General features: G+C 40.7%; 1 protein-coding gene across 3 annotated transcripts in view; it reads left to right on the top strand.

Annotated features, from left to right (window-relative positions):
- Positions 1–504: 504 nt before the first annotated feature.
- Positions 505–23,655, top strand: part of myo1ea (myosin IEa) — a 48,682-nt gene continuing 25,531 nt past the window's right edge. For 2 of the 3 annotated variants that reach the window (XM_012917028.4, XM_004543092.6), the window contains exons 1-6: positions 505–840; positions 13,517–13,660; positions 14,561–14,650; positions 17,315–17,409; positions 21,755–21,842; positions 23,252–23,341. In XM_012917028.4, coding sequence (XP_012772482.1) covers positions 838–840; positions 13,517–13,660; positions 14,561–14,650; positions 17,315–17,409; positions 21,755–21,842; positions 23,252–23,341 — 510 coding nt within the window. In that variant the 5' untranslated portion in view covers positions 505–837. Of the gene's footprint in view, positions 841–13,516; positions 13,661–14,560; positions 14,651–17,314; positions 17,410–17,533; positions 17,877–21,754; positions 21,843–23,251; positions 23,342–23,655 lie in introns of those variants that run through there. The other variant, XM_076882786.1, reaches the window with a different exon arrangement.

The following is a 23,655-nucleotide window of genomic DNA, read 5'->3' as shown; positions in this document are numbered from 1 at the left end:
AAAAAGGCCTTCAAACTTGTGAGGACACAGACAAAGGTCCTGTTGGTTCTCATAAGTATAGTAGAATGCAGATTTCGGTCCTCACAAAGATAGCTAGACAGGAACACACACACACAAGACCCTGTTGCATCTATGCAGGATATAAAATGTTTAGAATAAGGTCTCTACTAGCTGCAGACTTGTAGAAATGATCGTGAAATAGTGTATTATAACATTCAGTGAGTACTGTAATCTGAAAACACGACCTTTAGCCTGTATGAGTTTTCCTTTGCCACTTTTCCTAAAAGCTAAGACCCCACTGACATTATAAGCTACGCCCCTGCGCTGGATCATAGTACCATCTGCCTTGCTGTTGGCTCTCTCTTTGAAGACAGCTCATGTTTATTAGTCGTCCTCTTATGTTTGAGTCTGTTGTTAGGGAACGACAAACTTGCGCATGCCCAGTTGCCCTCCCTCCAGGAGCTAATGAATATTTAACAACACTCGCGCTTTGATTGGACCGAGTTTCCCGTGTTGTGTTTAGAGTCGGGCTGTTTGGGCACTGCTCCTCCGTAAATTGACCATCCGGCTCGTTGTCTGAGGACTGCTGTGCTTCTGTCAGTGGAGGACTCACATCTGACTGAACAACAATGGACGGAGGGCACCGCTAAGGAGCCGCATCCATGCTGTCTGGAGTTTACCGGGAATAACTTGTGTATATTTTGGATTTGGTCGCTTGGTTTTAGGTTAAACAAGTCAGACCTTGTTTTAAACAGCGTGAACTTCCCCGAGGTTCGCTCAGACACTGGATCGCAGGGAATACGACATCGAAGACTGCGACTGTTGTGAGGACAGAGGATGGTAAGCGGTGTTTACACTGGCTGAGATAGTAGGGCACTATTTGTTTAATATAGTCATCATAATCCAAATATTTGCCACGGAGCGGCGGTTCCTTTTTCTAGTCTGCTTATAAAAGTTGTCTCGGGTGTTAAACGTGTTTATTTTAAATATTAATTGAAAGTTTTCTTAAGTAATATTAACGAAATTCGAACTGATAACTCACATGTCCATAAATATAGCTCACAGATTGCTTCACTGGAGGCTTTTAACAGAAAAATCTTTTAAACCACAATCGCTGCTTTATTAATCTTTGATCCCTGACGAGTGTAACATATTCTATGATAAGAAGCGGCAACCTTGGCTGTTTCAGGCAGACTTATAGTTTTTACTGCCTGTGGTGAAAGTAGTCAGAAAGCACTGATAAATTAGGTTCAGTCTCTTTTGTTAGAAAACCGGTTAGCCTTGGAGGACAATGTGTCAGGTGGAGTGGAGTGTGTACTGTGTGCACCTTACTTTGTATCGATGCATCACAGAGAGGCAGGTTTTTCCTGGTTTCTAAATGCCAGGTCGGCAGAAAACACACCTAAAGAGAAGTTATGGGAGATATTGTATGTTTTGCATATTGGAAACATTTCCTCAACCCTGTCCTCTTAATAAAACAGCTGATACAGACTTTTAGCACATTTCCACTTAATGATATGGCTGCATCATTGATGTTGGAGACATAATGTTTATATGAAGGGGGGTTGCAATATTTTTTTTTGTGGCTTGTATATAGAAATATCCTGAAAGGCAACTGAAAAACGTACCCACCATTCAACTTAGGAACCTCTTCCACGTGTCTGTACAGTACCTCAGACTGTAAACATGCTTTGTCCATTTAAAACAGGTAGACCTGAAAGCTGTTTGCATTCTTCGATTCCTAGGTGATGCATTAAAACCTGTCGGTTTGGTTGAGATAATATCCAGTCAGCACAACATATGTAATCCTGCAGCATTTAACTCAGCTTTTGTAGACCTTGTTGACACTCACACACTCTTGCTAAAGCTTTTTACAAGAGGTTAAGAAGAGTATCAGTTCGTGCAGAGAAAATAGTCTGTCACTGTATCTGTCTAGAATAGCAGACACCAGCATCGCTCAGTGGTTCCTTCTCTGCCAGATGCTGAATAGCAAGTCGGCATGAGAGCAGCTGGTTTGCATTAGTCTCTCCAGCAGGGAGGTGCATACTTCATCTCAGAGCTGGTGCTCCATTTTCAAACCCATCACTGCTTTAGAGACTTGCTCTGGAATTCAAGCCCTGTCCCTGAAAACAGGATGAACACCCGTTCTGTGGACCTGGGGAACTCGTTAGTCTTGTCGCTGCAGTGCAGTGTGCACACACACTCCTCAATCGGTTCCATACGTCTTTGTTACGGAGCCAAGTTTTCCCCACTTTGCTGTTTGGCCTGATGGACCCCATGAGTGCTGACTCATTCTACTGTTGCACTTGCTGTAAATCAGTGAGGACACGAGAAGCTTATAAATCGCTTATAAATGTGTCAAACACATTGTAAACACAAGTTGTCAACTACCAAAAAGTTTTTGAGCTTTCTTCTATTTTGCCCAAGTGTCAAATCTGGTTTTACTTCACTCTGCAACTGCAGAGTCTCTTTTTTTGATAAGAAATTAAGCATTTCCATTACTGCTACTGTTTATTATTATAAATGATTGCAATCAGATGGACTATTTTTTATCCCTTTCTTTGGATTTGTTGGTCGTGAACACATTCTGTGATGATATGATATTTTATTACATCTTCTCATTTGGACAAAATATCTTTACTAAAGCTAAAGTTGGAGTCAAATGAAGATGATTTCCCAAACATGAAATTGCTGGACTTCCTGCACAGAATGTGGCTGGATCACTGGGACCTTGGCTGTTATAATAATCTTTATTTCTTTATTGCAGTATGGATGCTATAAAAAATGTTTAGGACACACAACAAAGGCAGGATGAGACTTTTGGTTTTGATTTAGGGGAAAAAAGGAGGGACTTCAGACGTCCACACAACACGAGTGGAGGCTGAGAATTATTTCCACAGAAAAGGTTTGATGAGTGACCTGTCACAAAAGAAGCATATTTTAATAGTCGTGACTTCATAGTAAGTGATATAGTGATGGGACATTGGGTATTTTTGTAACTATGAAACATGATTCAGTGGAAGTGGTTAGGTGGGGAACAGTTAAGCAGTGTTTTTTTTTTTTTTGTCTCTGTGTTTATTTATTGTGTTCCCTTCACTTGTACTTGTAAGCTTAGCTGTTTATTTCAGTTTGAGTTTCAAATGGAAGCAATGGCTTTCTCATGTATCAGTTGTCTTTGGTGTCCAATGGAAAAGCTGTAGTTTATCTGGCTTAGATCCTTCTTTCCAGCTCAGTAACACAACCAGCCTCTCTTCCATTTTGCAGGTAATCTGTTCATAGAGTAAAGGATAAATTAACTTCCTTATAAATGCTCTTACTGTGTCAGCATTATCCTGTAGGCATGCTTCGTGCTAGATGTTTGTTTATTCTCCTTGTTCTTTTACCCTGAACGAAGCAGTGTCCTATTATACCTGCCTATTTGCATGTATGGCTTACCTCATCGCAAACCAGGAACAAGGTCAGACTTATGCAAGTGCTCTTAACCTCCCATCATCCCATGCCAGCCAGCACTCAGCCACCAAATCGCCTTTAACTCCACCCTTCATTTGTCTTGATGCTGCTGTAGGAAATTTGGCTTGTTAGTTACTGTTTAGCCCGATTTGCTCACAATGAAACTGTGCTGGCACAGAAAATGAAAATGTATGTGTTTTTGTGTTTTTCAAGAAGCTTGATACTCCCTCTGACACATTAGTTATTGTTAGTGAGTTTGCTTTTGTTGCTGCTGGCTAATAGTTAAGCTAATAACAACAAGGAATACGGACGTGAGTCGAAACCAGACACAACCTGAAATTTCTGCATTTATTAATCGATTGATTTGAAAAAAAAAGTTAAAGAAACCCACACAGTTAATTAAAAGGGGACCTTGTAACCTTCCTTTGGTTTCCTATCAGTCCAAAGAAATGCTTGATCGGTAGGTGTGGGTATGTCTTAGCCCTGCAATCGACTGGCGACCCCACCTCTCGTCCGCTGTCATAATCTTTCATTCATCTTTGAACAGCTGATAGGAAAAGTGCACTGGGTAAGATGGAGCAGGTTCTCTATTTGTGGATTAAGATATATGGGAAAAAATCACACAGCTGTAGACAGTGATCAAGGAGGAACAAGAACTTAGTACAAGCTTTTAATACAAGGCTTGTCAGCTTTTCTATAATAGACATAAACAAACTGACTGGAAACAAAGTCAGAATTAGCTGGTTTGAATTAGCTGTCTTTTCTGGCACATATCCTGTGGCAGGCCTGAGTCACTGTGGAATCACCCACTGACTGATCATTTATAAACACTAGTTCAGTCAGGGCTGTTATAATCGAAAGAAGCATGGAAGTTGGATACAGCAGGAAACGGTGGGACTGGATTGAAGGTGGGCTGCAAAGTAGCTTGCAAAGCTTTGCCTCAAATTGAAATGGCACAAGAGGAAAAGTTATTTACTCGGTCCCTCTGGCCCTGCTGCACATCCTTTTCTGTTGTCGTACCATAAACCAATCAGCTGTCATTTCTCATGAGTCGTGCATCAATCTAACCCCCCAAACACAACCCAGTCATGGCAGTTTTTAGTGTTTTATTTTGAAAAGGCAATTTACTAGGGTCCAGACTTCCTTATACCTTGTTTCAGTCAGCAGCAAAATTTAGTCAAACGCAGCAGGTATTACGAACCACTGCAGTCCAGCGTTCTGTTAATCATAAACTGGGAAGCAGCGCAGTAACTTTCTGAACTAAACAAGCCTGAGTTAAACCTACGAGTCATTAGTTGTCTTCTCCATGAGTTCACTTTTATGGAGTCAGCATCATTAAAATCACATTCATAATTTACATGCATGACACTTCCGAAACTGTAGGAGACAAATCGTGTTTATTTCAGCATGAAAGCACAGGGATGATTAATTAATTAATTTTAAATCTTATTCTTTCCTAATGCAGAGTTGCTTCAAATAGTCCAGCTACTCATTTTATTGCAACACTGTATCAAGTACAGTTTTGGGCTGCAGTAAATTAATTAAGGTAATGCTGTGTTTGGTTTAGTTTTTTTTTTTTTTTTTTTTTTTGTTTGTTTTTGTTTGTTTTTTACAACTTAAGTTTTCCAGCAGCTGAAGTCTATTTCAAGTTCAGATTTTTAATAGACACAAAAAAGCAGAAGCAGTACCTCTAAAGTCCAACTGCTCTGATTCATCTGGAACTGATCTCAGTGACCTTGGCTTTACTAATTTCCTTCTTTCCTGGCAGTCGTTTGATAATGTCAGTTGCAACTGTAGCTTCTTAAAGGATTTTTCTGTTCACAGTGCACTATGAAACGCTGGATTCGTTGTTATTATTATTATTATTATTATTATTATTATTATTATTATTATGTAATCAAAAACAAAGCCATTTTTGGCAAATTACCGTAACAAACAACTTTAAGGTTTCTTCCCTCAATGCCAGACTGACTCTTACCTTCTAAGAAGAGGAGACAGCTTTGAATAATTAGTTGGAGCAGAAGGTAACGCGGAAAGCTGGGATGGGTTTTAACATGTATTTTTGTGTGCTCAGTTTAGCTTGACTGTAGTTTGGATTTCACTGATTTGAGGCCCTATTGTGGCACTGGCATGGCTATGAATTGGTTTCCACTGCAGATAGTTTGTTTATGTTTAACTGAAACTGCTTTAAAAAGGAAAACGCAGCACTTAGTGACATGCCTCTTCAGCAGACTTCCACCCTGAACCACATTGTCTTTGATGTTGTGTTTTTATTAGCAACCTTATTGCTATTGTCATCCGTTTAGGAGACTAATGTTTAAAGTATCCATTCACTCATGATCATTATACCGTCTTTATATGGGAGGGGCAGCATTCAGCCCAGCCCTGCAGGCATAGCATATTAACGTCATCGCAGCCAGTCGGTGCTCATGTTTCCAAATCCTCACCGAAGAATAGATTCCTTTTATTATTCCTTTGTAGAAGCTCAGATCCATAACAACAGTGTGAGAAGTCTAAGCATGGAAACTCCGGGCAGGCTTGTTGTTTGCATTATTTATGATGGTGTCCCAGTTACATCCAAGTGACCGCTGTCATCCTTGAAGTTGTGAAGTGGAAAGATGTCAAGAGAACCCACAGTCTCTGCTCAACAATCTTCTACAGACAAAAATATGGAGCTGCTAATATGTGGAGCAGCTGGTTTCAGCAGGTGTAGAGTGGAAACTGGTGTTTTCCTTTCCTCCTTTCCAGGTGAGGAACAGTCAAATCCAGTCTGTGATCCATGACTGTCAGATGGAAAAGCATGTCATTCCCAGTACAATACACCTATATTCACAAGAAGCTGTTCCTACACACTCTGCACGACTCTATTTTTAGTATCCTAATATTTATATTTAGTATTTGTTGTGCTATTTTTAGTACATTTCTGATTTACATTTTACTGGAAATACCTGGCTGGAAAAAGACGTTAAAGTTAAAGATCGCTGTCTGCTGCTGGTGTTAAATATGTGAGTTTGGAGGCTATATATTTCTCAGTATGATCAGAAGTCATATTTCCTCTCGGTCTGTATGGAGGTGTTGTGACAGATTGCCTCCTTTCGTCATCCTTTTTTGTGTCGAGCCAAATGTGACTGCATGTTGTTGCAGTGCTACAATATGTGGTTTTGCAGTGATGCAAGATTGAATTTTACCTTCATAGTTATAAAAATATATTTTTAGGAGGTTAAACTGGTCAGCAAGCATTTCGCTACTGGGATCTAGCACGTCCCCTTTTGTTTGTTTGTTGTTTTTAAGTAATAATGGTCATGAAAAATGTGAAGGAAGGTGTTTTTGTTGATGCTCGACAGTGAGCTTGAAAGTAAACTGAAGCCTGTCTGAATCAGCAGCACGGGAAGCATTCGTGCAGGTTGTCCTTGGCAGTCACGGAGCAAAGAATATTGCTGAGCTTGTGGATAACATGCTGAAAGCATATCAGCTAATGCGTGCCAGAATGTCACTGAAGATGCATTTTTTACATTCCCGTCTTGTCTGGGCGGTGTTTGCGATGATCATGGAGAAAGATTTCATCGAGATATACAAGTGATGGAAAACTGTTATCAGGGAAAATTTCCATACATGATGGGCGACTACTGCTGGTCCAAGCAAAGAGACACGGATGTGCGGTACAAGCCAGCAAGAGCTCAAACATTTTTGACCACTGTCTTCTGGTTAGTTTTCAGAATAAATGTATGAAAATATTTTGGTGGGAAAAAGCTTCTTTTTTTTTTTTTTTTTTTTAAAAGTGTGTAAACATCAAAACATCTCAAAAACCTGACGTGCAACTTAAATCTGATCTATTATCTGAAAACTGTGTTTAAAAAAAGGCTTGTCTGTGTTTCCCAGTGCAAACAAAAAAACTAATTTTTAGACCAGTTTTAACTTTAACTGCTTTAGTTTAGAGGAAGACCTCCTCTGTGTGTTAAACTGTGAATGAGCTCTTTAATCAGACTCCAGCTTTTAACTGTAGTTTTCAGCATTGCTTCTGTGTGTTTGCATGTGTGTGTACAGAGCTTACTTAGACCTGAATGAGCATCCCCTCGCTGAGAAGCTCAGACTGGGTCACTGCTCCTCTGACTCCACTCTCTTTGCTTCTTCTGCTGAGCTCCTCCTCCATCTCTCATCATTGTTTATCTTTTTCCTCCACCATGGAAAGGCCAGCTATCTTAGTCAGCGGTTTCGTCTGCATCTGGCCCAATTACATGCAGTGACTAATCTCACACAAAGTACAAGCGTAAGCAGCAGAGACCAGGTGGGAATTCAGCTTAGAGAGTGGTAACCCCTTAAGCACTGTTTGAAATGTTTTGGATCACAACAAGCGTTCAAGAGGGGGAAAAAAGAAAATCGGTCAAAATCAACCCACTAACATAAATGTGTGTTGGAGCGATTCCCTGACTTGCTTTGGCGTTACTGAGGAGACGGTGATTGTAGCAGCTTAGCTGAAGTAGTACTAGAGGAAAAGAGTGACTAAATATCCTGTGTTTACTTTTTGGTCAGGGCAAGCAATATTCTTTACAGCTCACCTGCAGAGAGATCAGACTTCCTTGAGATCGTTAACAGCAAACAGTGACATGCCTTTTGCTGCAATGGCTACCATATGGCTCTGTTTGGAAGAGCGAAACCAGGGTGATAAAGATGAGAACGAGGACCTGTTTTCCAGACAGCTTTAGTAACTTTATGTAATTTCAGTAAGCAATGAAAAAAAAAAAAAAACTAACTTATTTAGGGAAGCTGAAGGCTGGAGGTTAAAGCTCATGTACTGGCAGGGGCCAACCTTTTAAATCTGTTTGGATTTGTCCAGCATTATTGTCAATTTGTGTGTTTACGTTGTGTAATTATTTAGGTCTTTGTTCTTGGTTTTATGTCATTTGTCTGATTTACACAACTGACCAGTCCTGATAGTCCTGAAGTAACCATCAGATAGAGTTTATCTTATCACACCCCCAAATCTAAACTGGGGAGTAATGACTAAACATCTCCCAGGCACTAACAGGTGGAGGCTGTGGTTGTGGAGGGGGCTGAAACTGCAGGTAGCGAATCATCGACACGTCAGAGGGAAAGATGGGAAATTTTGCTGCTTAAATAGAAAAATAAACAAATTAGGAGGTTGTGTTTGCTGTGCGACGTGAGGAGAGTGGGTCGTGTTACGTGTGTGTGATGCAGTGCGGCTCGAGTTGCCCGGCTGATCTAACTCACAGGCTCCATTTAGTTTTTATGTCATCGACCCAAATATGTGATGTTGTAAGTTAATTGCTGCGTGTGTGTAATTTCTTAAAATAGACTTCATGAAATCAGCGCTAGGAACAATATATTTAAACAAAGCTCCGACTTGGAATGGCAGCACAACTAATCTGATATCTGAGGGCTTATCAGATGTAGGGTCTCGCTTCAGACGGTCTGATCCAGGCCAAAAGTCTTAAGTCATATCAACTGAAATGCTTTCTTGCAGTCTCCTTTAGTACGTGACCAGTATTAGCTTGTCTTGTACTGCTGTTCTTAGGATAAATTTAATTACAGCAGCTTTAGCTAAAATATCCTTCAGTTTTTCATGATGCGAAACAGGATGTTGTCCTGTATCGAGACCTTTTCTCTGTACTCGTACTGCTAGCGATCAGCTTCACAGAGGATTCCTCAGCCATGTGCTTCTATGAAAGTTGTGTGATTTCTCCAGACTTTTGCTGCTCAGTGTTCAATGGCTTTAGCTGCTTCTTATTTTAGAAGCGAGGAATTCATTCTCATGGCTTTTATCCAGATCTGTCTCAGAGGGCAGAGGAGAAACCTAGCCCTAACACACGGTGGACTCACTGTTTCAGACTCTGATGTGGAAGAAGGAGGAAAATGGCATAGAAGGGAGAAATAAGAGGGAAAGTGCCGCTTATGATAGTGAATCAAACCCAGCCATTTCCTGTATCCCGAGTCAGAGCTGCTCACACACTTTCCATATATGGTGATGGTATTTGCATGGAGGGAAAGCCTGGGCTTATGGATCAGGAGCGGTGTTGAAATTCCTTTGTAGTAACTTCTGGGAAAAGGTCTGGTTCTGTTTTCAGATTTGACGAGAGAAAAGGAATCCACTGTCTTTTCTGCCCATTAATATTTTTTAGGGGAAGTTGTTGTCACAATATTATATATTATATATATTTGCATTTATATAGATCTTGCCATGTGTGAGCTCCTTCTGTGTATAGCTGTGCTCAGAGGGAAGTCTCCGGTTGCATGGTGATGATGTCGTTATGGCCACTATAGACTCCACATTATGCCAGATGTCCCCTGTGTGTGTGTGTGTATGTCTTACTCCATCACCACAGACTACGGTAACAGTAGTAAGATTTCCTGTAAACTGAGCCAAAGCGATTTCATACCATAAAACCTGTAAAACCTGAGAAAGTATGCTCAATATTATTTACCATAAAAGGTAATTGATTAGACATTAATGGTGCTGTGGCCTCATATTAAATTAAATTAGTTGAGTAATTAGTGCTTTGAGATGGACAGCTTTGTTGTGGAACAAATAAAAGGTCATGTATCCACAATTCATGTAATTAGGTCCTGAGTCACAGTTATTTACTGTTACACTGTTCTCTTATTTATTGTGCTCTTCACCTTATTAACAGGATGGCAGCAGAGTGGCTCAGTGGTTAACACCTTTGCCTATTAGCAAGACAGTCCTGGATTCAAACCCAGTCAACTGTGTGGAGTTCGCATGTTCTCCAAGAGCTCCCAGGTTTTCTCTGGGAGCTCCAGTCTGAAATACAGTAAATGCTAAACAGCCTCCTCATTTAAGGTGCTGCACTTAGCAACCTGCAAAAGGTTTTTTTTGTTTTTGTTTGTTTGTTTACAGTCTGGTTCATGTGCAGGGACTCAATTTAATAAAACTAGCGGCTGCGTGCAACACTACACTAACTGTAGAGAAACATCTGCTTCATAACTTTTAAGTGTCTGGATTTAAATTAGTGGAAAAGTGTCTTTAATTAAAAGTATAAAATAAGCGTTTTTGGTTCAAAGTCACGCTCCAGCCAATCATCGCTGTTACAGTCGGAACAGTCAGCTGCTCCGGAGCTGCTCAGCAGCAGAAGAGTGTGATTCTTTCAGGCGTCTCCCTGATGTCTGTACGTGTGCAGCTACTCCCTCAGTCGCTGCTGCGAGTATGAATATTTACTTAGTATGCTTCCCTCATTAGACAAGACCCAAGAATATGTGACTCTTGCCTCCTACGTTTCCAGCTTATTACCTCTCCCTTCTTGAGTCGGTAGACTTTCATTCCACACATAGCAGAGAGAAATAAAAGATATCATGTTCACTTATTTTCTCTTTGCAGTTGAGCCAGCGCTGTCTCTTAACATTGGCATTCCTGATGGACAAAAGGTGCTAACCTAAATAAGAATGTCAGAGTGTGCGATGGTAATTTCCTGAAATAAGAAGATCATCCGAGTTCATCCATCAACAATAACAAATAACACTTTGTGTCTTTACTGAGGTCTATTAAGGACAAAGGAACCTCGAGATGAACACAATGCATTTAGAAGGATCAGCCTCACTGTTATATGCTGTCATTTTACTGTACACAGTAATACTGCTGTTCTCCTATTTATATTGCAATTCTACACCCTTCCTCTGACATTTTTTGTGTGTGTAAACAACACCTTTTAAAAGGCTGCTCATCCAGAAAATGGAAGATTTTTCCCTTTAGGTGGTTTTTCCAGATATACATTTTAAATATTTCTTTTTGTACAGTTTTGTAATTTACAGATAGAGAAGCAAATTCACTTCACCAAAAGAGGTGTTTTTGCCGCTGAGAGTGGCATCATCCTGACACTGCTGACAATGAAAGAAGTCGGCATCTCTCTCAGCCACACCTAAAAGTTGTGAGGCCTGTTAATCCGTATGATGTCGAGAAGTAATCAAACAGCAATTTGCTGCTTCCCACCTAATGGAAAATACCCGCTGAATTAAGCTGAAAAGCCGTAAACATTCCTCACCATCTCCCATGCTATGACTGAGTCTGTAAAGTGGTTTTAATCTCGCTGCTGTAAAGAGACTGTGGAGGATATTAAATGCTTCTGGCTCTCCTCCTCCTTGGACATGGTAATTTAGAGTTAATAAGTGAAAGCACAATGACTTTCCACGGTTAATTTTGTACTGTAGTGTTACGTTGTGGCTTTTTCCCTTTGCTGTTTTTGTTTCTTTCCCTTTTCCTGCTGTAAAAGCAACTTTAGTGCTTGACTTTTATTCACATCTAGCGTGTACTAGAGTCTCTATGTGCAGGAAAGATTATAGCATTCGGTGGAAATCCAGGCTTACAGTTTTAACGTGTTGTGTAACACTGGAATAAGCAGGACTCCGCGACCTCTAAACCCAAGAAACCAGAATGAAGTTGAGGTTTAAAGTTCAGCCCTGATGCTGGTACAGAGTTGAGAAAATAATTGACGGCCTTGCTAAACTTCATCTTTGTCCTTGGAAACCACAGTTGAGCAACAGTTATTGTATTCATAGTTTTGTTGTTGTTGCTTCACTTATTTTTAACAATATGCCACAATAAGACTGCCTTTAATCGAACCTCACTTATCCACGGAAAATATAGAGGCATATTATGTACTCAAGACAACAAATCAACCATACACTTCTGACACAGAAAGTATCATCACCGAAAGAATAAAAGAACTGGGATTAATATGTGTGTCCTTTAGTAAGTGTCTGTTAGCGTGCACTATCTGAAGACTCTGAAACCACAGGCTGAAACCACTCGTTTTGAATTCTGTATTTTGAGGACTAAGCGTTAGCATTTTGGCTGCTAATGGCTAGAATGGAGTTCACCGTTATCGACAAACGTGATAAGGATTACTTAGACTGTGCAAATATCTGCAAAATAGTACAAAGATAAAAGACTAACTGCTGAATTTGACTCACCAGAACTGAAGTGAGGGGACAAAGACAAAACGAAGTCATGCAGTCTGGTTTTGTTTGCACCATTCTCCACCAGTTTTGTAGTTGATTACTTTCTAATCTTCTCTCATCTCCAGCATCTTTATTTTCCATGACTTTTTGTGTGCTAGTAGTCTAACAGGAAGATGAAATCGACTGGCGACAAGTAGCCTAAATAATATCTCGCTCCAATGAGTCGAAATTGTGTTCGATTTCTTCCATCGCATGTAGACTCAGTAAAGCCTGGACTTCACTGCTGCTTCCTTTCTTTAAGACTAACTTTAAGAGCTGATGTTCACACAGCTGCTTTTTATTTTAGTGATGAGCACCAAAGCTGCATTTGACCAATCAGTGTGTCATGCTATGCATCTACACCACACCACACACAGCTCTAGGAGAAAGTTTCTATTCTACAAGCTAAAAAAGATGATCGGCGTGGTTCTGCCGCCACATTCTAAAATTACCAAAAAAGCTCCCGTGGTCCAAAAGCCCCTAATGATTTCTTTCTCTTGGCAGTATTGTTTGAAGCCTTGCTCTTCTGCTTCCTCTCCCCACATTTCCTCCCTAAAGAGAGAGGAAGTCAAGAGTTAACTTGTGTGTTGACTAATGTTCTGGATGCTGTCCGTGTCTTTGAGTGGTTCTCCATCCAGGAGAAAGAGACTCACCCCTCACAGCACATTGTGACCCTCGTCCACAGTAGCCAGACAATACTGACTCATAGCACATGATGAATGACCTCAGTTCTCCGGAGACTCACTCGACTAAAAAGAAAAACAGGGATGTAGAGAGAAGCCAGAGTTTTAGGATGCTGGATAAATGTTTAGAGCATCTTTGGCAACAAGCGCTCTTGGGAATCTGACCTCGCACTGTTTTCATGTAAACATGTTTCTCAGGTCAGGAAATGTGTGTAATATTTATTTTTCTGTGTTTTTTATTTGAGTGATAATGACCGTGTTCCACTTTCGTTTGATTGCCTGAGTGGTGTGGTTATGACGAGTGTGTTGAAAAGTAGCAGTGTGTCTGCACATCCGTGACGTCAGACTCTATGCATGATCTCATTCTGTCTTTTTCAGTGACCTAACAGTTGGACATTGTGTGTGTTTTGTTTCAGGGGAGCCGGGGGCACTACCGGTACCACTGGCAGAGCCACAATGTCAAACACAGCGGCGTGGATGACATGGTGCTGCTCAGCAAGATCAATGAGGACGCCATCGTGGACAACCTCAAGAAGAGATACATGGATGACTACATCTTTGTATCCTTTGCTCACGCTCACAGTTCACACCCCAGTGAGGAATAGCGGAGCCCTTCTCTTTCCTGCTATACCCAGAATAGCTGACTGGTCATTCGCTGTGACATATTAGCAATGAGTAATAGGTCAGTGTTGGAAGGTGAGCGGGGAGGAAAGGGCGTCTTTGTATCTCTAACTCCTGCTCTTTCACCAGGCCTTTCACTGTGAGGGGGTGGTGGTGGTGAGAGCATAGCTGCTATCTTTTAAACAGCTGAATTTGATTGTGTTACGGATTTAAAATGATCTTCTTGAGAGCTATCATTTTCATACACTGCATCACACAAATGCTGGGTTTAAGTTTAAAGTGCAGCTGTGGCCACACACACGCGCGCGTATTCACGACGTGAAACGAGATGAATGAATGAGTGCCTTGAAAGGCCGCTCCTAATGGCTCATTACATAAACATAAACCCTCACTGTCGCTCGGCCAGCGCTCGGCATTACCAAGTTTACCAAATGCAGGCAGTTTCAGGTTCGACAGCTCTGAGTCTCTCCTTTGATTTTGCTCAGTAAATATCTGTAACTGTGAGGTCTCCCTGCCAAGGCTGTGGGTCACTATGGGCCACCCACAATAGCTGCTTTATTTGCCTTGAGCTGCATTTTGGCTTCAAGGCATAAAACCTCACAGTGTTACATGGTCGGTCTATTCTCTGTCATTTGTAAGCACTGCATACTTATTTAGGCTCAGGCCTGATCGCCAAATACGCCACACTGCTGCACTGTTGCCATCTCTGTTGACGTCATGGCAATTGGAGATTAAGTGCTTTCTTTTCGACACAGTTTTCTCTTTGTGAGAGGTAATTGTAATTTGGTACCACTGTTTTGCTCCCACTCTTTAATCTCTTTAACTCACGATCTCACCAGACGTACATCGGTCCCGTGCTCATATCTGTCAACCCCTTCAAGCAGATGCCATATTTTGGGGATAAAGAAATTGAGATGTATCAAGGCGCAGTAAGTAGATCCAGCATCATCTTAAGGAAATAAGCTTTTTTTCTGGGTCTCTGATGTTATTGAAGTGTCAGGCTGGTTTAGGCTGGTAACGGTCTGAAAGACAAAGGTTTTAAATGTACTGGGTTAGATGCTGTGAAAACTTTCCAGCGAGCAGATGCTGCTGTCACAAACTTGACTCAACCGCTGGAGCAGCTTGGCAGCACCATCACAGAACATCCTGTTCGAGTCTGCCTCCTCTCTCTTGGCCAGCCCATTGACAGCGAACTCGAATTCTCAAGCCAGGAGCACACTGAAAAGCTTTAAAAATTCTAACAGACTGTGAAAGCATCACACATGCCAAATTCAGATCACATTTGCACACAAGTGCACGGGGTTTATATTTGCACGGTTAGCCAGCTCAAATTATCGGGGAAAAGTTCATATTTGTTCACAAGAAATAATCACAAAAAGGGACCAAGTGCAACTGTCTTGGCAAAAGGTCGCTATTTTGTTCTAGCATCACAGACAAAAATGACAGCAGTGTGTAATTGTATTATAGTAATTTTTTTTTTTATGGTTTTTGTGGATTTTATAGGTCAGCCTGTCTCTGATTACATAATAACTTTATTATGCATAAAAGTTCGTTTAAAATTTCACTAGGTTTCCTTAACCGTCAGGGCACTGTAGTTCTCAGCAGATGTTACTATACTACGAGTTAATGGTGAATTAACTGTTTAATACTTTTTATATTAATAAAATGAATATGAAATATAACAAAATAATAAAATATAAAATGAGTAAGCCTACCCCTGAGCAGTGGTGTCCAAACTTTTTTTATCTGACATCCCTTCAGCTCAGTATTAAAGTATTTATGTCCTAATTTTTGCTACTACTCTTTTTTTTTTTTTTTTTTTTTTTGATTAGATCCATTCATTTCATGATATTTTGACCCGATTATTTTGCTAACAGGTTCAGCTGTTTATTGCACTAAAAACAATTATGGAGCCATGTTAGTAACTTCCACTTTAACTGCTAACTACACTATTCGTGTAATTTATTATTAACGTTCCAGGTAGATTTTGCATCTTTTTTTTTTTTCTGATATTTTTGCCAAAAATTTCATCATTTATTATTATTCTCAGCTAGCAGCTCTTCTTTACTGTTCATATCTTTAGCATACAGTTGGAAGAGTTTTGACTGTTTGACTGCGAGCTAAAATTTTACTTAAACAAGTCATGACTGCATAATTTTATACAGGCTATTTCAGCTGTCTCCATATTTTATTTATTTGTATATTTTTTTTATATATTTTATTTATTTATTTATTGCTTATGTGTCTGTTTAAATCATTTGTCTTTAAATTTTCTGCACGTTTCTTTAGAATAGTTGAGCTAATTTGGAGTATTTGTAGCTGTGGTGGAGAACCACTGATCTACTGAACATGTACAGCAACACGATACTGTGTGCATTTTGTCAGAATTTACACTTCCCATTTTTAAAATTGAAAGAATATATCACCCAGTAATACTGAATCCAACATAATGTTTATTTCATAAATAACTGCCTCTGTCAGGGTCAAGTTTGTCACATCCAGTTTCAAAGCACCAAGATGGCAACAGCTTCATAATTGGCTTTCCTAATAGGTGATGTCACAGAGGTTGTATTCATCTTTTATATACAGTCTATGGATGTTAAAAGTGTTACTTAGTGATTCATAAAGTGATCTAAGGAGCTTGAGTGACCTTATTGAAACTTATTGAGGTCAATTGATGCAAGATGTGAGTGGGCGTTAAGACACCTGGGAAGGGATCTCAAAACTGGATTAAAGATGGCAGACAGTTGGTGCCATCAGTTTTTGAAGTGACTGTTTGGTTTTTCCAACGTGGAGGTCTTAGCACTCCTTGGTGAACAGCACAGCATGCACTACATTGTCTAGTTTGCGTTTGGGAGTTGTGTCCGTGTTTTTGTCTGAGTGTGTGACTGGCTCTGAAGTGCACTGGGATGGAAACTGGGAGTTTCTCTGATGAACCTGATCCATAAGGGATGATGATGTTGTTCTGTTTGTCCGTCTGTTTCTCGCTAGTTGGCGTCTGACCTTCTTTACTGTGCTGATTTGATGAAAGCCCAACTGGGATAATCACATGTATTAAAAGTTTGTTTTTTTTTGTTTTTTTTACATGTGTGTGTTCCTTTTCTTTCCCTTATTACTTAGAGGGAATGTTTTCTGCCCGGTGTTGCAGGGTCCTGATCACTCCACGTTTGTGGCGGGAGTCAAGGAGTAGGTACTGGTCTGTGTGTGGGGGCTTCTGGTAAACTTCAATGCTGAGTTTTCCATTTTCCCCAATGTGCACAGCACAGTCCGAAATGGCAAACTGTTGTCCTTTGGGTCTTCCCTGGTAAACTTTATGTTTCTGTCCTCTGAGTTGATGTGAGCAGTGAAAGCTTCTACTTCTCAGCTTTTGATTTTGAACCAGATGTCATCTACGTATCTGTACCAGTGGCTAGGTGCTGTCCCTTTGAAAGAGGCAAGAGCTTTACTTTCCACTTCCTCCATGTAAAGGTTGGCTACAATGGGTGACACTGGGGAGCCCATGGCATCCATGTTTTTGTCTACAGAAACCCTCGTTGTATTTAAATGTATATTCACTTGTCTAACCACTAATTTAATCTTTTATCCTCTCTCAGGCTCAGTATGAGAATCCTCCTCACATCTACGCTCTGGCAGATAACATGTACAGAAACATGATGATAGACCGTGAGAACCAGTGTGTCATCATTAGGTAAGACTTTGAAATTCCGGCCATTCTTTCTCTGCCTTCTATAGTGATCATTAGTTAACGGCATCCATCCATCCATCCATTCGCTTCCGCTTATCCTTTTCAGGGTCGCGGGGGGCGCTGGAGCCTATCCCAGCTGTCATAGGGCGAGAGGCAGGGTACACCCTGGACAGGTCGCCAGTCCGTCGCAGGGCCAACACACAGGGACAGACAACCATTCGCACTCACATTCATTCGCACATTCACACCTAGTGGCAATTTGGATTAATCAATTAACCTATCCCCTCAAGCTGCATGTCTTTGGACGGTGGGAGGAAGCCGGAGTACCCGGAGGGAACCCACGCAAACACGGGGAGAACATGCAAACTCCACACAGAAAGACCCCGGCCTGATGTTGGAATTGAACTCAGGACCTTCTTGCTGTGCGGCAACAGTGCTAACCACCGTGCCACCGTGCTGCCTAGTTAACGGCATGTGACAAGGAAATTATTTTCAGAACCAGAAAAGCTGCATTTTTATTTAAATTATCCATTCAAAATAGAGCCTGATAAACTGTAGTGTACATTGGGGACTGATCTCGGTGCTTTTAAAAAAAACAGTAGATTTGCTTTAATCTAAAATAATTAAAAAGATCATAAATCAACCAAAATATGACCTTATCCATATCTTATTAAGATACTATAGTTGCCCAGTTTATTGGTTTCAACTGATATTTTTGTAACCTTCAGCACTTTATATTAGCGTGTCAAATGTCCAGGATGTGACAAAATGAGACAAAAGCTGGAGACGATAATCTGTGCAATGTGATCTGTGAGATCACAACACTGAACTGCTCTGCAGGTCATGATAATAGACGGGCGAGAGGACAGACCTAACAGGTCTGACCACATCATTCAGTAGAGCTGAGTCAGTGTTTGTGTGGTGTTTTTCCATCATACTGTTTTCAGCTTCAGTGAATTACAAATTAAAGAGAAAATAATAAAATGTGCCAGTCCTCAAATAGGAAAACAATGATTTTACAGCTTGATCTGGCTGCTAAATCCTCAGGATGTGAGATGGAAACAAAGCAGCCGCTATAGCAGCTATTTTTGAAAAGCTTCCTGTTTTTAAAAAAAGAAAAGAGGACACCTGCACGGTCCCTAGATTTAGAGGATTTTAGATGCTTTCGCAGCCTGTTTGAGTTTCCCGATGAATGTTTCTGACCTACAAAGCTGAGAAAAATGTGGTGTCATTAGGGGGTTTTTATGCTATGGCCCACTCATCTGAGCAGCGTGGTTGCTATAGTGCTTACCTCATGATGAATGAGCCCTGCTTCAGCACTTTCGGCTGTTGTTTGGACAGCCAGCAGTTGCTCGTTCAGTTTTCCACATAAAGGCACCGAGGTGGATTTTGTGATTGACTAAATCAGCAAACAAAAGCATGGAAGTGGTTTTATGATGAACCAGGTCTCAGCAAACAAAGGCTGCTGTGAACTGCTAACCGTGCAGCGTGGTCAGCACCCACCTGTGTTAGCAGTTTTTAAAAAAATATTATATTAAGAATCAGAAATGAGGTTAATGCAGAAAAAGAGCGGCTGAGCATTTCTTTTATTTCTCTGATATTGTAACAGCATTTGAATATGTGACGATTTGGATTTAACAAAGTGTTTATTTCTCTTTTATGATACTTTTTGTTTTTTATCGAGGACCAGTTCCTTTACATGTGCTCTAAATACAGATATACAGATATTTCAGAAATACACGATTTCACAATTTCTAGGCAGTTTTGCTTGATTTTGTTCTTTGAAGCCATCTTAAATTTCAGTCACATGACGAGTGAACAACAGCTTCTTAAACCCAGTCTGAGAGAAAGCAGGCGTATTCATTGCTCGGCTGGCTTTTTACCAGGAATCTGCTCTTTCTTTTTTTAATGATTGTGCGTGGGATCCTTTCCACGCATGATTGTGTCTTTTCATCGGTGTCAACAGAGCAGGTTGCTGTTATAATTAGATCAGTTTGAGAAGGACAATGTGTGGTGAGAGATTGTCGGGATCATTTTAATGCTTAAAATATGCACGTAGTCATTGGGTGTGGCCTGCACTGTGAAAATGCATTTATGTTAGGCTTTTAGATATTTCTGCAGCTGTATGTGGAGACGCATGAAAATGAATGTCCTCGTGTGATCGCTCAAAGTCTCAGGTAGTCAAATTCTAGCGGTATATTTCCTGCACTTTCTTACAAAGAACATGGTGTCATAGGAAAAACTTTAGGGTAGCCTATACAACAAAGATAAAGACACGCTAATTAAAATGTAAAATTGTAAAAATTTGCTTAATTTCACCAAATATCTTAAAGTAGAGGTCAGCGACTGAAACAGGGGTCCTGTGAGCTATGACTTGAAGAGAACGTGGGTCTTAAAGTAGCAACGGTCCCTCTGCCCTCCTACTCCTTAGTATCAGTAACTAAAACAGATGTTTAGTATGCAGGCAAAAGTCATAGGAGGTGATGTATACAAACAATGTAAAAACATACAAAAAAACAATGCACTGACATTATCACAGGAAAATCTTGTCAAACAGACTGTACATGTGTCTCAGCGAGTTCTGTGGGAATGCAGCGAACACCTTGTTGGATTCAAAACTGCCAAAACTAGACTGTTGACTGAACATCCTTCACATAGCTCAAGTCAGTAATAATTTATGAAAGATAATGCTTAACGCTCCCTCCCTCTGCACTGCATTGTGTAACTCATGTCCTTGTTTGGGTAATAAATCGCTGCAGAAGTCAGAAATGTCTTCAGCATTCAAACGCCACAACAATGAGACCTGCCCCTTTGGGGGTTTAAATGGGCCTCAAAGTCTCACTGCAGCTTGTGCTGGAAATACCTCTTTAGAGGGTCGATTGCAGGAGGAGAAACTATGCTCTCAGATGCATATAACTAAACGATCAGTTTCCTACTTGATTCCAAACTGCACAGCGAGGAAGTCCAGGCAAAACTTTAGCATCTGGTACAGGCTGGGAGGTGTATATAGTAGGATGTGTGCAGCTATACTGAGACTGTGTAATAGAGCAGCTCCCATGACTTCCTTTGGCAGTCTCAAACAGTCTGCAGCTGTGTTTCTCACAGCGGCTGTACCATCCTGACTCTACTTTAAGGCACAGAAAGAAAAAACAGACCCAGCCATCATCCACTGCCAAACCACATAGGTCAAAATAAGTATGACCCCGGCACAGTGAAAGGCAAGGAGAGGAAAAAGACAAGAGTAGGCTGAGGGAAAAGATACGAAGGAAAGCTATGTAAACAAAACGGGATAAATGTCGTTATTACTGCAGCGTTCATCCGCCTGCACGTGCAAGGCGGTAAATGTAGCTGTCTAGCTGTGACTGCTTATTTAAGAGATTCAGTTTTACTTTCTGAGGTGGAAATTTGCACGAAACGTGTCTCACACACACACAAACATATTCTCAACCAGTTTTGATCTGGATTTTTGTCTGAATGAAGAGTTTGTGCAATTCAAATGACACGTGTTTAAACAGTTACACTTTTTTTTTTCAGACTCTTTATTCACTTTAACATAGAGTAAGATACGTTGCAAGTCTCTTTAATTTAAGTAGGTTTACATTTGGGACAAAAGTACTGTGTCCAATTGCTTTTTACCCCTCAGCTTTGGGTACTATGTGTTTAAATCTGGGTACATTTGCTACATAGTGATTTTTTTTTTCTATATTGATTTAAATGTACTCCAAATGAAAGCTGAGGACTGAACTTGCAATCTGGAATCTTGTATTCCAGGTTGATGCCGCTAAAATAGAAACTCTAAAGGATAAAAATGTTGTAACTGTCCAAATACCGGCTGTCTGGACAAAGTTTACCATGTTTAGTAGTCCAAATTATCCTGTTTATTGTAGTGTGTCCAACCAAAACAAACACATGTAAACAAACCATGTACCAGATTCTGTTTTCAAATATGGATGTAAAATATGTGTTTATTCTTAGAGAAGAGACAAAAGTCTGCACTGGGACGTATGCAGGAAACTATTTAATGCACAGGCCGAGCTGTTCCTAAGCAGGCTTATTGTTAAATATCAGATCACATGCAGGTGGGGTATGACATAAGCTTTAGACTGATAAGCCACCAGAACAAACGGGAAGAAGGAAAATTCATTTAAAACCCATAATAGGTGAACAAAAATCAAAACCAAAAAACAGTTTTGGGGCGGGTGTTTTTTAGTCACTGAGTGAATAAAAACTGTGCTTGTGTGAGACAGAAAACAATGTCTCAGTGAGCGTGTGCCGCAGGCTATCAGGTGTATCTGAATTTGGCTTGTGTTTGAGAAAGCATGTGATGAAGTCTTTATCTGCTTTTCAGCGGCGAAAGCGGAGCAGGGAAGACTGTGGCAGCCAAATATATCATGGGCTACATCTCCAGAGTGTCAGGCGGTGGACCTAGAGTGCAGGTGAGAGGAGATGCCTTTTGTCCTTCTCGGCAGTTTGTAAATGAGGAATGCATATTTGAAATGCTTAAGTGCACATGTGAACGATAACTAAGTTAAACCAGAATGATTTGTGATACTAACTGCACACGTGTGCAGTCAAACCACCTGTTGCTGTCTCATTCCTGCATTGTCTTTCACGCTTTGCTCCAGTCTTTGTCTTGTCATCCTCATCCTTTGTGTCCTATTGTGAGCCCGTCAGCAGACTCTTATACACCAGCCCCCTCGTGCCATCTGGCACCCCCCAACCCCCCTCAAATAAAAAAAGAAAAACAAAAAAAACAGCAGATGTCCAGTTTCTAAGCGCGATAAAGATCTGAAGTTTGATGAGGAAATTCCTGCACCGTGATGGCAGTGGGAGTTTTATAATTAATCCACTCAGAGCTGCTTCCACCAAGAAAACAATCAGAAATAATTTTCGGGCTTAACCACTTAGGCCCAGAGAGCAGCCATTTGGCTTTTCTACCTTTAAATTCAACGATAGACTGCTTACACTAAATCAACCAAGACAGCTTTATTATATAACTATGATAATGTTAACTGTACTTCATGCCTTAAGATAATATCACTGTGTCAGTTCAGCTGTTTTAGCAACATACATTTCTCAAAGCTTCTACATATCTAATTAGGGCTGTTCGATATAACGATATATATCGGATGACGATATAAAAACGTCTATCGTTTCATTTTAGCTATCGTTTGTTCCGTGGTGTCGCAAAATAAACTGTTTACAGCAATATTTTTTCATCGTTTAGATGGTCACTGTAGTGGCTATATTAATTTCTTAAAGGTCTCTCTTTCTCTTATATTTAATATAACCACACTACAGACGGACAAGCTCCCGTTTTATGCGTTGTCGTTAGCAACAACGACGGTAACACCATCGCGTGAACGCTTGTTTATGTTCCACATAAACCTTTCACAATAAAGCTCAAGATCCTGTTGAGACTTTTCAAAATAAACTGAATCATGCTGGAATAAAACATCAGTGCAAGAAGAACTTCAGCGTAGTTAAAAGGCTAAACTCATATAAGAATGTGTGTCAGCGAAGGATGTTTTTCTTTAGTACAGGACTGATAAAAGAAAATTTCCAAGAAATACCACTCAGCCTCTGTGAACAATACTGGAAGTGGGGAATATCTCTGTCTGCTGTACTGATTTAAAACTCATGTGTTTCTGACACACACATGGCTCATAGCGAGGATAATGCCCTCCAGATTTTGTGTGTCTGTCTGTAGATGTGCATGTGTGCGCCATGCTGCTATCTTAGTGGAAACTTTCAGAGAGTCGGGGTGTGAAGTGTGTGGTTTCTCTACCTGCTGCCTCATCTGTTTGTGATGTAGCATCAGCTCACTGAATCTGTCTCCTCGCAGCACGTCAAAGACATCATCCTGCAGTCCAACCCGCTGCTAGAGGCCTTCGGCAACGCCAAAACTTTGAGGAACAACAACTCCAGCAGATTTGTAAGGCTGCTTCTCTCCCCCCCTTTAACATACAGTGTAATCAAATTTAAAGTGAAATTCCCACTCGTAGTCACAGACAGGGACGCAGCTGCCGTGGAACAAGCTGAGTCCTCAACTTTTTTTTCGTGGCATACCTTCGAGACCTTTGAGATTTACAGTAACAGCTTGCCTTCTGTTTTCTGTTTTATTTCATGAGGCATCAAACCTCGTGTGTGTCCCGGTTAACCAGAAGTGCTGCGACGACGCACTGCACAGAAAGACACACACGCAGAAGCGCTGAGGCTCACTAAGAAACTTAACCAATGAAAAATAAG

The sequence above is a fragment of the Maylandia zebra genome, linkage group LG1, assembly GCF_041146795.1.
Source record: "Maylandia zebra isolate NMK-2024a linkage group LG1, Mzebra_GT3a, whole genome shotgun sequence".
Classification (NCBI taxonomy): Eukaryota; Metazoa; Chordata; class Actinopteri; order Cichliformes; family Cichlidae; genus Maylandia; species Maylandia zebra.
The sequence above is the reverse complement of the archived record's forward strand: the minus strand, read 5'-3'. Positions and strand labels throughout refer to the sequence as shown.